The 17,274-nt window shown below is 43.2% G+C and overlaps 1 protein-coding gene across 1 annotated transcript; it reads right to left on the bottom strand.

The window, feature by feature from the left end:
* Positions 1 to 776: 776 nt before the first annotated feature.
* MRAP (melanocortin 2 receptor accessory protein) lies at positions 777 to 16,174 on the bottom strand. The gene is made up of 3 exons (XM_061359111.1): positions 15,806 to 16,174; positions 10,506 to 10,605; positions 777 to 1,067 (listed from the first exon to the last, which is right to left on the bottom strand). Exons 1-3 carry the CDS (start codon positions 15,909 to 15,911, stop codon positions 917 to 919), a joined length of 357 nt encoding a protein of 118 aa, XP_061215095.1. The 5' UTR covers positions 15,912 to 16,174; the 3' UTR covers positions 777 to 916.
* Positions 16,175 to 17,274: the final 1,100 nt, after the last annotated feature.

Below are 17,274 nucleotides of genomic sequence, written 5' to 3'. Positions count from 1 at the left end.
TGCTGGCAGCAGGTAAAGCTAATGACTTTATTCAGTAAGACCCAGTGCTGCCATTAGTTTTTTAAAGGCTGTTCTAGGTAAACTGTGTTTTAATAAATTTTAAGTAAACCTTTTTTTTTTTAATGGAAAACCAAATAAAGTAAATTCCATATCCATGAGGGAACTGCTGAGCTTTAAGATAGTGAAGCAAGTTGTAACCCTTCTAAAAACAAGGTTTTATTTTGGCTATTGCACATGACATTGTTGTTTTTCAGAGGATGAGCAAGTGGAGGTGTCACGAAAATGCAGCTGATGAGTGTGACCTGAGGATAGAGCCAGAAACAGATGACTTGTGCTCATGGTGAATACACAATATTGGTTATGCTGCCTGTTCAGTAAGACCAGCAGGATGCTTTCTTTCACAGCAAGGCAACCCAGTGAAAACTGATGCTGCACAGATACCCCTGAGGGTAACAGAACTCAGTGTGCATTCAGGTGAGCAAGGCAGAACTCTTTACAGGACTTGGGGCATAACTGGAATAGGCTTCCTGCTGGAGGAGTAAAGCTGCTTGCAGTCAAATGGGTTTTAATGAGAACCACTCAACCGGCAGCACAGCCTTTGCACCATGTCACTGGAGAGGGGTTTGAGTCTGAATCCTTACACAGAAAAGAGAGAGAAATTTTATAGTTATCATCATCATGAGGATCTATAATGTAGATCAGGCAACTCCAGCACCATTGCTCAGATATGGCTGTTAGCACTTCCTGTTATGCATCCAGGATTCTTCAGGTTGTTGACAGAAATTCTTCTTCTCTTCCTGAACTGTTTGAGGTTTGTGGTATCAGTGTTCAATAGGCAGTCACAGCACTGATCCCTCTGCAGCCAGGAGAACTGTCCTGCTGGTTTTGTTTAACTTGTTCCAGTTTTAACTCAGGCTCAGGTCCTTCCATGAATGCCAGTTTCATCTGAAAAGGAGGTACATGTTTGAGAAGCAACCACTTCTGAGTATGGGCCACTGAGCTCATCGCAGTGAGTATGTCCACCATTGGAACTGCTTTCTTCTATGTGGTTCCCTACAAACACTTGTCTGTAATGTGTGGAGAGGGGAAAAAAGAAAGTACTGTTATCAGGGACATCTGTTTGGAAGACAAATAGCAGCAGTTTCATAAGCAAGTACAATATCAAAGTCTGTAACAATATAGAAGATGGTTCAAAAACATTGAATCCAACAGGACAAATGCTTTTGGACTTCAGCTCTCATTATCCACCATGAGAATCATGTTCTTACCTGGAAATAGAGTATGACCAAAAGTGTGTGCTGTGGCTGGTATATTGTGACTCACCCTTGCCCCTCAACATGGGACCTTGATCTTTAGATGGATTTTTTAAAGAGGAAACTGGGAAGTTTGCTATGACTTTCTCTGTACAAGGGTGAAGGGAACTGTCAGGGCCGCTCCTGGGAGACAGAAGAGGGACAAGAGCTTTGTGTGATTGTGAATGGGTGTCACTGGGGGCAAGAACAAGAGGGATGTGTGATATCTGGGAGGGAATCCCTGGCTCTGGGGTCAGGAAAAGGCGAGATGCATCTCTAAGGGCTGGTGGGGGTCTCAGCAAGAAAATGGGACAGACCTAAGAGTGGGTAGGACTAGGGTAGCAGGAAATCGCCAGTGTACATATAATGGCAATGTAAAGCTTTATAGTTCTGCCAGAAGGCCGTGGAGGGGGCAATGAGAGGAGAACAGCAGAGTGCACACTGCCGCCTCCTCCTCCCTGAGCCTTCTTCCCAGCAGCTTCCCGAACCTCACCCTAAAAACATAAGGAGCAGATGCCTCCTGGCCTAGAAGCAGTAAGTTCCATTCAGCATGGCTGAACACAAGATCCCGATTACTACTATATCCGTAGGGCTTCAAAGGTGGGGAGGAAAATTACATTGGGAAGAAAAACATACAAACTCACACAAAAGTGAGAATTAAAATGGAAAACTTTTGCCTGGAGCCATGGCTTCAGAAACAAGAAAGAAGACATCTTTGACTAAAAGCCAATGGTTCAGTAGTTAGACAAACATTACAACCAAAATCTAAACAAAAATACAATAAAATAAATGGGATTAAAAAGAAAATAATTATTTTTAATACTTTGGAGAAATATAAACTTTATAGCCTCCAATTTGTATTGATTAATTGCTGATGAAAGCTTAAAGTATCTGTGCCTGACAAGACTAACACAACAGGGATTTTGCTTAGTGGTAAATCGAAAAACCAAAACAAAACCCCAAAGTCTCAGCAACAGGCCCCCTGCAGGCAGGCAGACTTGGGTTTTCTTTGCTATGTTGCAGGCATGTTCAAGGGCTTTCTCTTCTCTTTGACAGAAACAAGACAAAAATACTCTTACCAAACAGGATGCTGTCTTTCCAGTCCATTAAGCACTTGAAAATCATCTACAGAACTTGCATCCTTGAGGCCTGGAGACTGTCTGAGGAGAACTCTGTCCAGCTCTAGTTAATTGTTAACCATCCCTGGAACAGCAGGGAAGTTTGAGGAGGCTGGAAGAGCCCTGGTGTCCCAGTACTCGCAGACTGAATGGGTCAAACCAGGTCTCTAGAAAGCAGTGCAACTGACCTCAGCCCCAGGCAAAATCATGGAATTAAAGCTAAGATAAGATACAACTGAAAAAGTGTTTCAAAGGACAGACAGACTCGTTCCAGACAGCGTGGTGTTACAGAAAACCACACTGGTGAAAAATGTCTGATGCCATTTCTTCAGGGGAACACAATTTGGAGGATGTATGGAGCTATTTAAACTGCAGCAAGGCATTTGACTTTGTATTCCATACTGCCTTCTTTAAAAAGGACTATACACAAGCCCCATTAAACAGGTGTTGTATGAATTTGGCTTCTCAAAGAGTAACTGTAGAATGATCTCTGACTGTAGCTGTTTCTAGCAGGACTCCATAAGCACCCACCCCATCCTGTTCAGCTTTTTAATCAGCAATCTGGAAGTAAACGTAAAGTCACTCTGAATTAAACATGCAGATAAAGATACCGTGATATAAGAAGGAGCAAACGGTCATATAGTACAGACTGGACAGCTAGCTGTGATGGACCTATTCAAACAATATTAATATATTGAATTTAAAGCCTCAACCCTGGCAAAAATATTTTTCACTGAGAACTTCAGATTTTTCATAAACTAATCTCCTAAAACCAGGGAATTTTGGCACACAGAAAAACTTGAGCTATTCAGAAAAAACGTAGAGCTGATATTTTGCGTTTATGGATTCCTGGGGACGGATCTGATCTTTGAAAGGCTGGAGTAGGTGATGCTGCGATTCTGAATTTTCACAGTGTGATAGACAGTGTGGTAAATATCTGTCTCAAAATCACTGTCACTAAAAATCAGTTATCACATTTCGGCCTTCTTCACTAATGAATGACTATAATATTTTTCTAATGCAAATACACATTTATCCCTAATTTTACTGAAGAAGTTTATCAGTTAAGGGAAGATGCAGTGCCAAGGCATCTTCCTTGTGATTAAACTAGGCACAGAAACGAGAAACCCTGAACAACTTAAATACAAGCACTTGTTCTATGCAGAGAGCTCTGTGCGAGTTGTACCTGGGCAGAGACATCTGGGAGCCTGCATCCCTGCCCACAGCGGGCAGCACTCTCAAACCTCCGGTGCATGAGTTGTCTGTGGTTTAGTTTATGTCCCTTGAGAGTGAGCTGACATAATCTCAGGACTGCCTGGGCTGGGCATTCTGCACCCTTTGAGAGGAGATAATGTTGGATTTGATAATACAGTTGCTCACAGGACACTACTCAAATGCATGGGAGAAGAGTTCTTTCACTCAATTGACAGTTACCACTTGTCAGTATCTGAGTGGCCGCTATTAGATGGAAGCTTTGTTGTGTCACTTCAAGCTGTGTAACAGTTTTAAAGCAAAAAGCCCCATCTTTTCATTTTTCATGAAGAACTAGGGAGAACTTCAGAAAGCAACCGAGAGCACCTTAATGCTAACACAGCCTGCTTCCTGGTACCTGAGCAGTGCAGCCCACTGCACAGTCCATCTGGCTGGATGTTTGCACCAGACTTGGAGAATGTCTGAGCCACAGAGGGTAAGTTCTGACCTCACATCCATCTCAACTGCAGTCTCAGTGCATGGGATTTCTGGAAGGACACTGGCTACTGGCAAGCAGCCTCTATTCCTGGCTCTGAGTTCACGCAGCACCTGGTGCTATACAAACCCCAGCTAGCTGTTTTTCACTTGGAGATCAGTTATCTCTGAACAAGCTCAGCAGCACCACACCAAGCGCGATACCAATCCCAGACCTCTCTCCAGTGGCATGATACCTGCCAAGAGGTATGGAGTGTGCTTCTTTAGATGACGGGAATGAGAACACTTCCCTGTGAAGACGCTGTATTGAGCTCTGGTGACCAAAGTCTGGTAACAGGCTTTGCCAGTCCCTAGCTAACAGCTTTAACAGCCTCTGCCCCTGTGGGTCTGAAGCTGCTCACATCAAAGGGAGCTGGTTCTGGCAAGAGAAAGAGAAAGCTCTGTCATGATGGAGGTCTGAAAGGCAGCTGTATCCCTTGAAATCAGAGCTTGGGAATAGCAAGATTTATTATCTGATGTTTGAGATTAAATTCAAAAACTACTGGGGAGAAATTGGGCTAGATCCCCAGGAACACCGTATGTGGGAAGCCAGCTGAAAAGACCTGGCAGTCTGAGCTTCTTCTGACACAAGGAATGATGCTGTAATCTATGCAGGGAAGTTATGTAGACCTCAAATACTGGTCTTGTGAGAGATATGACATTTAAGTACGACTGAGAAACTGGGTTCTTTCTGAGCTCTTACCCAATCTTGGTTATAAAGTTCAAGATACCTGGGTGTGAGAATATGTGATTACCACCAGTGAGAGACAGTAGGTACAGATCACAGTTGAGTGTACCTTAAGTGAACTTATAGACAGAGAATTTACCTTGATGCCAGGGAACAGTCTACTATGCTAGGAAAGAAAAGGCTGGATAAAGTAAAGAACAGCAGAAACTGCTTTACAAAAGTAGAAAACAGGATCATGGTATGCTTAGCCAGAGAAGTACCTCTCATGAGGATCTTCTGTAGTATGCAAAAGGATTTCCCCTCCCTGAAGACAAGGTAGCATGCCGAGTAGAACTATGACACATCTTATGGTCATCCAAATATGGTGCCTGGAGTGTGAGATTCAATGCCTTTGTGCGCAGGAATAGGTACTTTTTTGATTGTAGTATAAGGTGGTTATATTGAATTCACTAATGAATATCACAGTCTTGAAGGTAAGCTAAAGAAAGAAAAACCAACCACAACCCCTGAGAACTACCTGCCCTCATGTGAGATCTAGGATATTGCCACAGATTTTTTTCTGTCCTAGGTACCGAAACCCCTGAGCTATCAAATATCCAAAATAGTTCCCCAGTTCCAGGAATGCAGCAACTGTTGCAATTGACCTGGACAGGGAAAAAAATGGAAAGAGCACACGGACATTGTACATTCTGTCCACCACATCAGTGGTTATCTATCTGTCCATGAAGGAAATGCTCACCTGCAAACTGAGAAAGAAGTTGGCTGCAGAGCAAGTGTTTTCAAGCCAAGTCTCACATCTCTGTTTGGCAAGCTGTATCTTCAGACAATATTACCATATACCCAAGAAGCGATGGGCAAAAGTTGGTGGTAGCCAAAGGAAAACAAATATATAAACACTGAATGGTGTTTCTTATTGCCAGAAATCTGTCTGAAGCCAGCAAGGCTCATGTCAGAGTCCCTTGACTGAGCCTCCCTGAGGTTACTATGGCAGCAAGAAACATGGACAAGGGATGAGACATGCAGATCTTCCAACTGTCTGGGTACCCTGGTTTTTTCCCCTGTATTACATGGTCTGGTAGGAAAGCAATAGCCAGAAGGTTCTGGATGTCCACAGTGGCCTCAGTCACGGCTGTCAGGAAACCGGTGTCCCCTCTTGAAAGGTCCAGGAAGGAACTTTCCCTGCTCCCTTCCACTGCATGAAGTTCCAAGCCTTGGTTGGGAACTGCCTCCAGCCACTAACCTGTATTTTCCTGTATCAGTTTGGATGGGAGGAAATGTAGCTGAACCAAATGTTAATACTGGCTCTGACTATAGCAGTGTGGTAATCAACTGCCTTGGCATGCATTTGAAACAGTTGGTCCCATGCCCCAAACCTTTTTTCTTCATTTATTTCTGTAGGGATGTGTGACAAAAGGGACTGGGACGTGGATTCTTTGCTACATACAGCTCTCTTGCAAGCATCAGTCCTCTCCCCTTGCCTGAACTCACTCTGACTTGGCACCAAATTGCTTTCTATTGCAGAGAAGAATGTGGTGCAATCGGATCATGGATTCAAGTCTGGAATTTCTCAGTGTCTAAGGATTATGCTGTGGCATAAGTAGATCTAGTGTTGATATACCTTTCAGAAGATCCTTTAGCACTGACTTCTGTGTGGAGATGCGGGTAAAATTCAGCAGACCATATTGTGGTATCTGACATACCCTGGCCAAAATAGTAAGACTTTGGCACAGAGAGTGGTGAAAGCAATACAACTACTGCTCCTTATACAAGGCCAAAACCTAATCTTCAGGGACCCACAGAGATCCAGCTGACAATAGACAGCTGACAGGCAGCAGTGGGGTTTGCTCAACACCAAACTGAAGCAAGAAGGTACGCTCTTATGAATGGCCAGACTTGAAAGCACGCTTGTTTCACCAGGCAGTTGAGCAAGCTGGAAGAGTACACGCTGCCCCATATGCCCCTAGGCTTGACGGAGAGATGGATGAGCACAGGAACAGTGAAGGTAAAAGTTCTCCAGCCTTGACCAGTGACGTGAATGTGCATTTGTTGGGTGAATGTATCACAATTATCACAGGAAAAGAGACAGGAGATTTCAGTGCAGAAATTAGATGATTGTCACGCCAAGGGTAATGGATGGATTGCATAACAAAGATGACAACAGGGGAGGATGGTGGAAGTTAATGGGAAGAACTTCTTTCAGGCACCCCACTTCATTTCATTGCAGGAATCAGAAGAAGTGGAATTGGAGTGGGGGTTAAAAACCACATGGAACTCAATTAAGGGCAAGTTTGGGCATGTTTGAATATTCTCCTCAGTCCTAAAATTGTTTTCTTGCAGCATGTTTCAAGATCAGAAGAAATGATAAGACAAGATTACTTCAAAGCCTCAGCAAATTTCATCCAACACTGCTTTCCATTAATGATTCCTGAGCTCGCCACAAAATATCCCTAGACTTTCCTTGCTTATAACAGCCCTTTCGATGGACAAAACTGAACATACATACTAGGGATAAATATGGATATTTTAAATCCAAGTATTTCACTCAGTAACATAATGCAGAAGTGAAATTCAAACCAAACCAAACCAAAAAAACCCCAGAACCTAACAACTTTTGTTTAAGTCTTCCAAGCACTCTGAGATTTCCATGTACACAGACTCCTGCCATCTTTTTTTAGGAACAGTAAATTAATGGGAACATGCCTGTGTTACTCTGTAATTTTAAGTCCATTTCCATGTATTTCTTGTATTGTTAGCTTGCCTCCTGCTTCGTGGTTTATTTGGGCAAGTTGCCTTTTTATTGTTGTTGTTACCTTTTGTGAGCATGCCAGAGGCCTTAGGGTGCCTATAAATTAGAATATTAGTGCTCCTTTTTACTGCCATGTTATACCCATTTCCCTCTGCTTGCTGGTGACCTAATCTTGAACCTCTGCCGAATCTGCTGAGCTGAATTTTCTGCTCAGCATCCTTGTTTGCAGTAAGTGTGCTTGCCAGAAAAACCAGCAGCAAACAAAGTAAACCAAATGTAGAAAGCTGCAAACAGAAACCTGTCCTTGGCAAAGTTCAAAATCACAGGCAGTGCTAGAACTACATTCCCCTTCAACAGGTGGGTGCTGCACATCAGTGGGCGCTGCATCTCCACCAGGCACATCTGCTGCAGCTACCTTCATAGGACAGGGTCTGCAATCTTTTAGGAGACTAGGGATGTGCCTGGCAACAGTGAGGTATTTATGCAGCCTCTGTTTTCACTAACGGAGGTTTCAGATGGAAACATTCTACTAGAACAGATTGGCTATTCTGTCGATAAGAACTGAAAATGAGCTAGCAATAGGTGCTCCCAGCCCAGAAAGCCAACCGTATCCTGGGCTGCATGAAGAGAAGTGTGACCAGCAGGTCCAAGGAGGTGATCCTGCCCCTCTGCTCTCGTGAGACCTCACCTGGAGTATTGTGTACAGTTCTGGTGTCCTCAACATAAGAGGGACACAGACCTGCTCAAGTGAGTCCAGAGGAGGACCATGAAGATGCTCAGAGGGCTGGAGCACCTCTCCTGTGAGGACAGGGTGAGAGAGCTTGTTCAGCCTGGAGAAGAGAAGGCTCCACAGAGATCTTATAGCAGCCTTCCAGTACGTAAAGGGGGCCTATAGGGAGGCTGGAGAGGGACTTTTTAGAAGGGCGTGTAGTGACAGGACAAAGGGTAACAGTTTCATACTGAAAGAGGGTAGAGTTAGGTTAGACATTAGGAAGAAATTCTTCACTGTGGGGCTGGTGAGACAATGGAACAGGCTGCCCAGAGAATCTGTGGCTGCCCCATCCCTTTCAGTATTGAAGGCCAGGCTGGATGGGACTTTGAGCAGCCTGGTTTAGTGGAAAACATTCCTGTGCATTAGCAGGGGGTTGGAACTAGATGATCTTTAATGCTCATTCCAATTCAAGCTATTCTATGATTCTACCTGCCACTGGAGGATATTTCCCTGTTTCATCAAGCCCAGCTATTAAAACAGTCTGGATGATGCAAACGCGGGGCTCTGGGATCTCTGCAGATCTAGATATACTGCACACATGCTAAGCCTGAAGATGCTTTTCTGGGGTACTCGCTAGCCCAGACCCAACTCTGTCTCCCTAGTGCTGAACAGCACTCTATGGAAATTCAAATGAAGGTACTCAGGTGAGAGTGACAAAATCACACCTGTAAACTTTAATCACTAATGAACTGGACTGGGGGTAATTCCAGAAGATTCTCTCCCAACAGAAACCCCAGTGTGACCCTGTTTTCTCACTCCTAAGCTGACTGGTACTGTGAATGCTACACATCCATGGCTGGCAGGTGTTCCAAGTCATTTCACAACCACACTTCCAAGGGGTTAATCCTCTCTCTGTATTTGTAATTTTACCATGGGCTTACTTTGCTGAAGGCCAGAAGTTCAGACACGGGGCATCTTTGGGAAGGAAGGTATTGTCATACTCCTGCCAGGATTTGCAAAACAAAACACCAAAAGGAAAATTCAGATCTTCAGCCAATTATAAATCAGTAATTTTACTGAGTTATTTTATCCTACAAGAACTAGAAAGTGTTTAAGGACTGAGTCATACACTTATTTTAGGCAAGAAAGAAGCGTGCCTATCCTTCTGCATAACAGACCAGAGAATGATAGACCATACAGTACATCCTTACAGTAATTTTTGGATGAATGCAAATACACGTTCTCCAGCTGTTCAGTCATCAAGTGAAAAGAAGAATTAATCACAACCCATTTAATATTCTACTCCAAGTTGTTCAAGTGAGTCATTACCCTAACATAAAACATGTGGTACATCAGAGTTTGTGCAGTCACCTTCCAGCCATGACAGTTATCAAGGGGCTCTTGAAGTGGACACTAGTGTTCTGAAAATGAAGACAGCTCACAAGGAGCATCTTGGAGCCGCTGCTCCTTGAGAAACTACTTGAGTTCATTTCTCTCACTGTAGGATGTGTTTCTGGAACTCAAATGAGGTTTTTTCTGATTCTTCCCAGCTTCTTTAAAACCCCTTTTAAAGAGTGCTGTCTAACATAAGCACAGCATTCTTGGGACAATTTAAGCAACAGTGTGCATACTATTATCTTCCTGAGCACAGTAACAAACTTTCTCTTCATTTGCTCAAGGCTTAGAGAATTGCTTTGGGAGCTTGTGTTCACCCACTTTACCAGTAGTGCCAGGTGTACCCCTCCATGGCAGGGAAGTTGGAACTAGATGATCTTTAAGGTCCCTTCCAACCCAAACCATTCTGTCATTCTGATTCCTTCTCAGGTGTGGTTTACAGGAGTTACTCTCCCATTCTGTATGTAAAACAGATACTTACATAGCATGTGATCATGGTAACTGGCTTAAGGAAAATGCATGTTGTTTGCCAGTGTACCAAACAGTCCAGACTGCTCTGCCTATCCTTGTGGTTTACTATTCCCCCATGTTTCTGTCACCTGCAAACCTCAGCAGCTGTGCATTTATTTTTTACCCAAGTGACTAATAACCAACAGTGAATAGCTGTGGGTTGAGAGACACTTAAATAATAACATGAAAAGTGCCATCTCTAGGTGCAATTATAAACGTGGTATGTGATTGCTGGACCACTTGAAGCACTGAATGAATGTTTCATGCAGCTTATTTTAGCACACTGATCTATACTTACTTTATCTCTGGTTGTACTTACTTTACTGAAGTTGATCCAGAGCGGGACATACACAGTAAAATAAGGAAAAGAAACGTCACAAACGCAGCAAGCCCAACCCAAAAGGCTATGACAATAGAATCTGTGGACACAACACAGTAATTCTGTCACCGGTACCATAGCAAATATAAAACACAGCAGTATCATTTATGACCTGTAAGAAAGGTGTGTCATTTAATTAATTCCATTTCATGAAACCTTTTAGAGAGAGGAATCTGAGTGCCAAGTTGTTAGAAGTCCTGAGAGTCTCCTATCAGTTTACTGTAACAGTGCATGGCCAGAGCTGGGGGAGAGGTTGGGGTGACGGTGAGTAGAATAGTGAACATATTTAAATGGTAATACTGAGCACCTGGCATGGTTTTCACAGTTTTATCTCTTTGCAAGTAATATGTACAGTTCCTTTTACAAAACCACAGCGCAGTAAGCAGTGTGGTGCTCAAGACTGAGCCGTCACTGACCAGTGCATAGCCAAATCCTACTCTTAGATGAAAAAGTACAACAACCCATGATCTTTAGGATGACACTTTCAGGGAGGGAATTCTAACCCTGAAAACCAAGAGAAATACCAAGGAAAGCTCGTTGAAAAGTGCCCATGACCCTCACGGCACATCAGTCCAGTAGAAGAGAATGAATAAAGCTTCCCCTGTTCAGCTGCAATACTTCCGTAATGATCATAAAATAGTTTAAAATGGAGTCTGCTTTATCAGGACCAAGTGGTTTCTTTAAGAAACAAGTATGTGGATTCCTAGCATCAAAGTATGGGCTCACCATACTTTAACCATAGTTTAACCCAGCCTAAGACCCTGCCACTGCTATTATCCTTAATTCAGATGAAGAGCTTTTTTTTTATTAATAAAAGCAAAAACAGATTATCTGATCACTGATCTGGGTGACCAGTGCTAATGGGAGTATGAAACGGTTGAGGGAGAAAAGGGAGTTACTATTTCATGAATGAAGGCTAGGGTGCTGTGCAAATTACTGCCTGAGTTACAGGCTTGCTGTTGGATGGGATGAATTCATTCCAGCACCAGTAGCACATCTGGTCACTGTTTCAACAATTCTCCTTCCTGGGATCAGTGTGGTGGTGGCAACTGTCCAAATTAAAGCCTTGAAAAGGCTGGGTGTTCTGCAGGGCACAAGTCAAGAAATGCCCTGAATTCATAACCAGCTACTCACTTAGACCGAGGTGAAAAAGAAGGGTCATTGACTCCAGAGACAAATATTGACCAAGATAAAATAAATCTTCTATCTGAAAGGACAGAAAACACTGTGTTCTCTGAATCAGGTCCACTATGTTTGATTAGGTGTTTCTTTGTGAAGAAGTTCAGAACGTGCTGTCATCAGAGCCACAAACAGTTTAGGAAGAATTATCCCAGCTCCGTTTAAACCTAAAACTAGAGCTGACCCAGCTGGAATCCTATTATAAAGTGAGTTTTGGTTGGGCTACTGAGAAATGAGAATGTGGAGGGTTAGCTTATTTTATTCTTCCTCTGTTAAAAAAGTTTTACTGAGCTTTAACTCAGAGAATGGTAAATTAGGAGGTGAGAGAGCAAACGTGTCCCTGCCTGTAGAAGGCATTTGGAACTAGATGATCTTTAAGGTCCCTTCCAACCAAAACCATTCTGTGATTCTATTGATTATATATATTCTGACCTGCTCTTCCCAAACACATTACGGGAAAAAGTGATGAGATGCTACTGGACCACCCAAACTGCTCAAGGGAAAATTAGGGGACAAGATCATGGTCCATGGGTATTTTGAAAAGCTCAAAGTTTTGAACTGTTCAAAGTCATCAGAACAGAAAAGAATACTTTGAATTTATAGAATTCCCTATCAATTAGAGCTATTTTGGTTGTATCTTTTAAAAGCAGAGTTAAGACGATTCATGGAATTCACTAAGGCTAAACAAATTTGTTCCGGGTCTCAGGGCGAGTCTGAACTCTTGAGGGATAAACAGAAACTTCCTGTTTTCAAAGTCATGCACTTTGATTTTTTTTTTAAACTGGAATAACTTACTTTAACAATCTAGAAAAAGCTTTTCTATTGCTAAATTTTACAGTCACCTTTTGTGTGTGTGCATATGTTTTTAAATAGCCTATTAGTTCATGGGCCAATTAAGCATTTTATTATTTTTATACAGAATGGAGAGAGCTGCATAACACTATCAATAGGAAGCAAGACCACGACTTTATGGCTGGATTTAGATTCCTTTTCATGAGACACACACAGTCTCACAATGCTTCAGGGACAGGCCATTTTGGAGGAAAGAAAGTGCAGAGCTTCAGGTCTCTGTTTTTACATTAAATGAAAGAACCAAAACAGGCAAAACTGAATTAGGGAGCTATAATCCCATCCTAGGGGTCATGACGACAGTATAATTCATTTGGGCTGATTCAGCAATGCACCTAAACAAACGTCCAGGTCCCATTGCAGTCAGTCAGCAGACGCCCTCTGGAATATCAACACAGCGGTTATTGTGATCCCAGAGGTATCCTACATTTTGGTAAACTTGGAACGTTTTTGTCTATCTGAGGGAAAATTATCACATTTCATCTTCAGCGCAAAGCGCAAAGAGTTGCTGAACTTATTGCTTCTACACACTTCCAAGCACATGAAGACATTAAACCTAACAGTGGCTTTTGAAGGTATAAGAATGTAAATACTACTACAAAGACAGGAAAACCTACAAAGTATAATCATTGCTTGGCTAGTGCTTTTACTCAAAACAAGGAAAGAACTATCCAACTATGGAACTGTTTTCCTTGGTGTTTTCTTTATAACTTGTAACTCACTGTTCTCCCACTGGTGTCTGCAGAAGGAAGAATAAAAGCACTAAGGTGATGCTGTCTCCATTCCTCTTAGACTGCTGACATGAAAAATATTTATAGGAAGAAAAAGAAATAAAAAGTTTCACTTCCTTGGCTATCAGAAAAAAAACAACAACAATATTTTTAGTTTCGTTTAGTAAGTGGTATAGGCAACGTGGGCTCTTTAAAAGACACAAATAATGGAGCAGCATTCCATTTTGACAAGCTGCCTAGAAATAAACAGATTCCCCAGGGAACTAAAATTGCCTTAACATTAACCTGCTGAGGGGAAAAAAAAGTACAACCCAAACCCTACGCCTGTATCTTTCTCTTTCTTGTCTGGAAGCTGGGCACAGAAATCTGTTTTCCCTGCAGCTTTGTTTCCCAAAGCTGAGCTCAAAAGTGATTTTCTTTGGTGTCCAATAGGGCATGATCTCACCCTGCAGCCTTTTGGTCAGTAAAGGTTTTCACTCACAATGTTCTTCCTCTATCATCTAGTCACCAGCTGTAGGAATTTGCAGATATTTCCTATTTTTGAGATCTCCACTCCTTTCTATCTAGATCAAGCTTGAGTTAGTTTAGGAGCAGATGAGAAGCATAAACACAAAGCATAAATCATCTCCTTAGGATACAAAAGGACCTGAAAGGTGACAGACTTCCTTATTTCTTTAGGGAAAGAGAACAGATTAAAAAAAAATATATATAAATCTGTAAGAGATAGGTTTACTCTGCTTTTTTAATTGAAATCATGAAACTATCAACAAGTTTAAATGTAATAAAGGGTGACCATCTTCTCCCAAAAGCACAGCTTCTGTGAGTTTCAAGAGAACAGGCAGAAGGGTAAGAAGAAATATCCTATAAACTGCCATAGAGGGAAATGCTGTAACACAAATTCCACCTCTTGTTATGTATCAGGCAACCCAAATGTTAGAAAGGCATTATTAATGAGAAAAAGAGGAAAGATTCCTCATTTTGTTGGTTTGGTTTGTTTTTGCTAAGCCAGCCACATGCTGGGGACTTACAGCTAGCTTCACTCAGCAGTTTGGGGTTTCCCCACTGGAATTCAGGGGTAATAATCTACTCTAACTTTAAAATCAAGCGAATTACAGAAGCTGCTCTGCACCAGTGTTGCTTTACGGTATGGTGGAGCAAGATTTGGAAGGATGTGGGTATTTACAAAACGTTCTTTAAGGCATGGTGCTTTTAACCCCGGGCTTACCTGAGTGGACAGAAAAGCTTTTCTAGAGGCAGAGTAGAGTAGGAGTTTCTACTCGCTTTTCTTATTCTTGCTCTCAAAAGGCAAACAAAGGGCACAGAGCTCTGGGCATTGCTCAGTTGAATCTTTACTATTAGAAAGACAGTTACATGTACTGCTAATTAGAGAGACACAAAAATATTTTGAAACACTATCATGCTTTTCTCACAGACCAGACCACTCTAATAACCTTGGGGAAAGCAGTTTTAGTGTCTGAAACCACATGTGAACAGTCATACTTGTCTTCAGTAAACTAAATAGCACCCAGTAAAGCTGCGTCACTCAAATGAGGATACAACCACAGGCAGAGACATGGCAGCAATCGAGGGAGAATGCTGCCTATAGCCTAAATGACTCAAACATGCCCATCCGCTCTCCCCTGATCTTCGTCAATCCAGCCAGCTACACTTGGTTAAGTTAATCCCTCATGACTTAGGCTGTTACTTTATCTTATCAAAACATGAAAAAAATGCAGCTACATTAGGAAAAAAAAATATTAGTTGCCACTTTAAATAACCATAAAAAGACACCGCTATCTCATTGTGCAAAAACAAGGGTGAAACAAATTAACTGTTGCAGGGTGAATTCGGTGAATGCTATTTCATTATAAATATACCTTGAAAATTAACTTCTAAACCAAGCAGAATCAGCTTCCACGGCAATAAAGTATTTTGACAAATATGCATATTACTTTATCTTACAGTTCAGTATCACTAAATCAGAGGAGGAAAGGTAACAATGTATTTTCAGCTTGTTGTTCTTGGCTAATGGAAACATATACTTCTTCTTTTACTAAGGTTTTGAACGCTTATCAGTTGTAATGTAAGCTTCATGTCCCAAGATAAAAACTCGACAGTCTTCTGGAAAACTGCTCATTTAGCTAACCTTTCTGACTGCAGCATACAGGTAACCAGCACCCAAACCTACAGGTTTGAAAGTCATTCGGTTTCCACTTAGCGAACGGCTCAAAAAATCTGTCCTTCTAAGTAAATTAGCAGTCCTATAGTTTTAAATACTGTAAGATAAAGCAAAGAGTTTCAGTATTAGTAATAACTACTATTAGAGCACAGTCAGTTTGGAAGGCAGGCACTCATCCACACAAACCACGCACATGCAACCCAGCGTGGGCTCTATTGCAAAAAAACCCCAAAAAGTCAGTGAGACAAGCAATGCAACACTTTTACTGTCTAGATTAGCACCTACTGCTCTCCAATACTTACATTTATTAACCTTCAACTTGCTTCCATCTACTGGAATTGGATCTATGTAATCCCAGTAATATTCATATGACCAGAAGTACTCAGAGGAGTTTGTTCTGTTAGCCATTTCAGTAGTGCATTTTAAACCAGCTCAGAACTCCAACCAAATACTTTTTTTCATTGTACTTCAGCGCTCTCAGAAAGGGATTGCATAACTGATGCCTGTGTAAATCACTCTGGGGTCCCGCAGCTCAAGGACTGCCTTGATACTAAAAACCATCTAGCAGCAATGAATACTGATGTCTGACGGACACGTCATTGCAGTAATCCTCGCTTCCTGGCGGGCATTCACGTTATCCTCTACATACTTTAACCCGAGGCGGCTGTCAAGTCGCTTGAGAATGGGGTGGACAAGTGCCAGCTGGGTCACGTCCCCTCCCCTCTCACAAACTTGTGGCCACGCAGCGCTCTCTGGAGCTGCTGCACTCAGCTAGGCTGAAAGACATTTCTGGATCTGCCCTGATAGAAAGAGGTAGGCAAGATCCTATGAAATGCTTCAAAAATGAATGATGTATTGGAACAACCATGTAGTTTGCTTTGCTACTTCTCCATTCCCTCCACCCCGCAGGCTATGGAGGGAAAGGCAGGCTCCCGAACACCACTAAGGCAGACCAGTGGAAGGTGTTTGCCCCACAGCAACTTTGTGCCTCAGCAACACCGCAAACGGGCTTCATCCAGCCTCACAGAGCCGCTTGTGCTGAACGCGAAAGAGCCCCTCAGCCTACTGCTTGCTGCACCTCTGAAGCCCCCTTGACTATGCTGCAGCTGCGGAGGTCAGGGCTGCTCACGGGGCCAGGCCTCTGGGAGGGAAAGCAGCTCTCCCGGGGCGCCTCCAGGGCACGGTATGCAGCGAGACACCACTCCGAATCGCGAGCAAGGCATACAAACACCGCGCGGAAGGTGCCAGTCCGCTTCAAGGCAGCCTGCAAAGCGCCGATCGGCATCCGCATCCTTCCCATGCTCCCAGCCGCTGCAGCGCTACAGCGCCTCCGCTGGGCGCCCAGCCAAGGCCCATCGGAGCTGACCGCCGACCCCCGGCATCCCGCCGGGGCGTGGCCACAGGGTTCTTTCCCGCCCGGGCGCGATCGCGGGAAACCGTCACTGCCGCTTCCGGCGCGGGCTGTTTGAATCATGGCGGGCAGGCGCTACTCGTTCTCGGGTGTTACGCAGGAGCTGGAGGACTCCCTGTCGCTGCTGGACATGGACGACGGGTGGAGACCCTTCCGTCCCTCTCGTCCTCGTTCTGCTCGTCCTCATTCTGCTCGTCCTCATTCTGCTAATCCTCATTCTGCTCGTCCTCATTCTGCTCTTCCTCATTCTGCTCGTCCTCATTCTGCTCGTCCTCAGTCTGCTCGTCCTCAGTCTGCTCGTCCTCAGTCTGCTCTTCCTCAGTCTGCTCTTCCTCATTCTGCTCTTCCTCAGTCTGCTCT

The sequence above is a fragment of the Neopsephotus bourkii genome, unplaced genomic scaffold, assembly GCF_033783945.1.
Source record: "Neopsephotus bourkii isolate Nb327-2 ecotype Australia unplaced genomic scaffold, CSIRO-AGI_Nbou_v1 NB_962, whole genome shotgun sequence".
Taxonomy (NCBI): domain Eukaryota; kingdom Metazoa; phylum Chordata; class Aves; order Psittaciformes; family Psittacidae; genus Neopsephotus; species Neopsephotus bourkii.
This window is presented reverse-complemented; position numbering and strand designations above follow the sequence as displayed.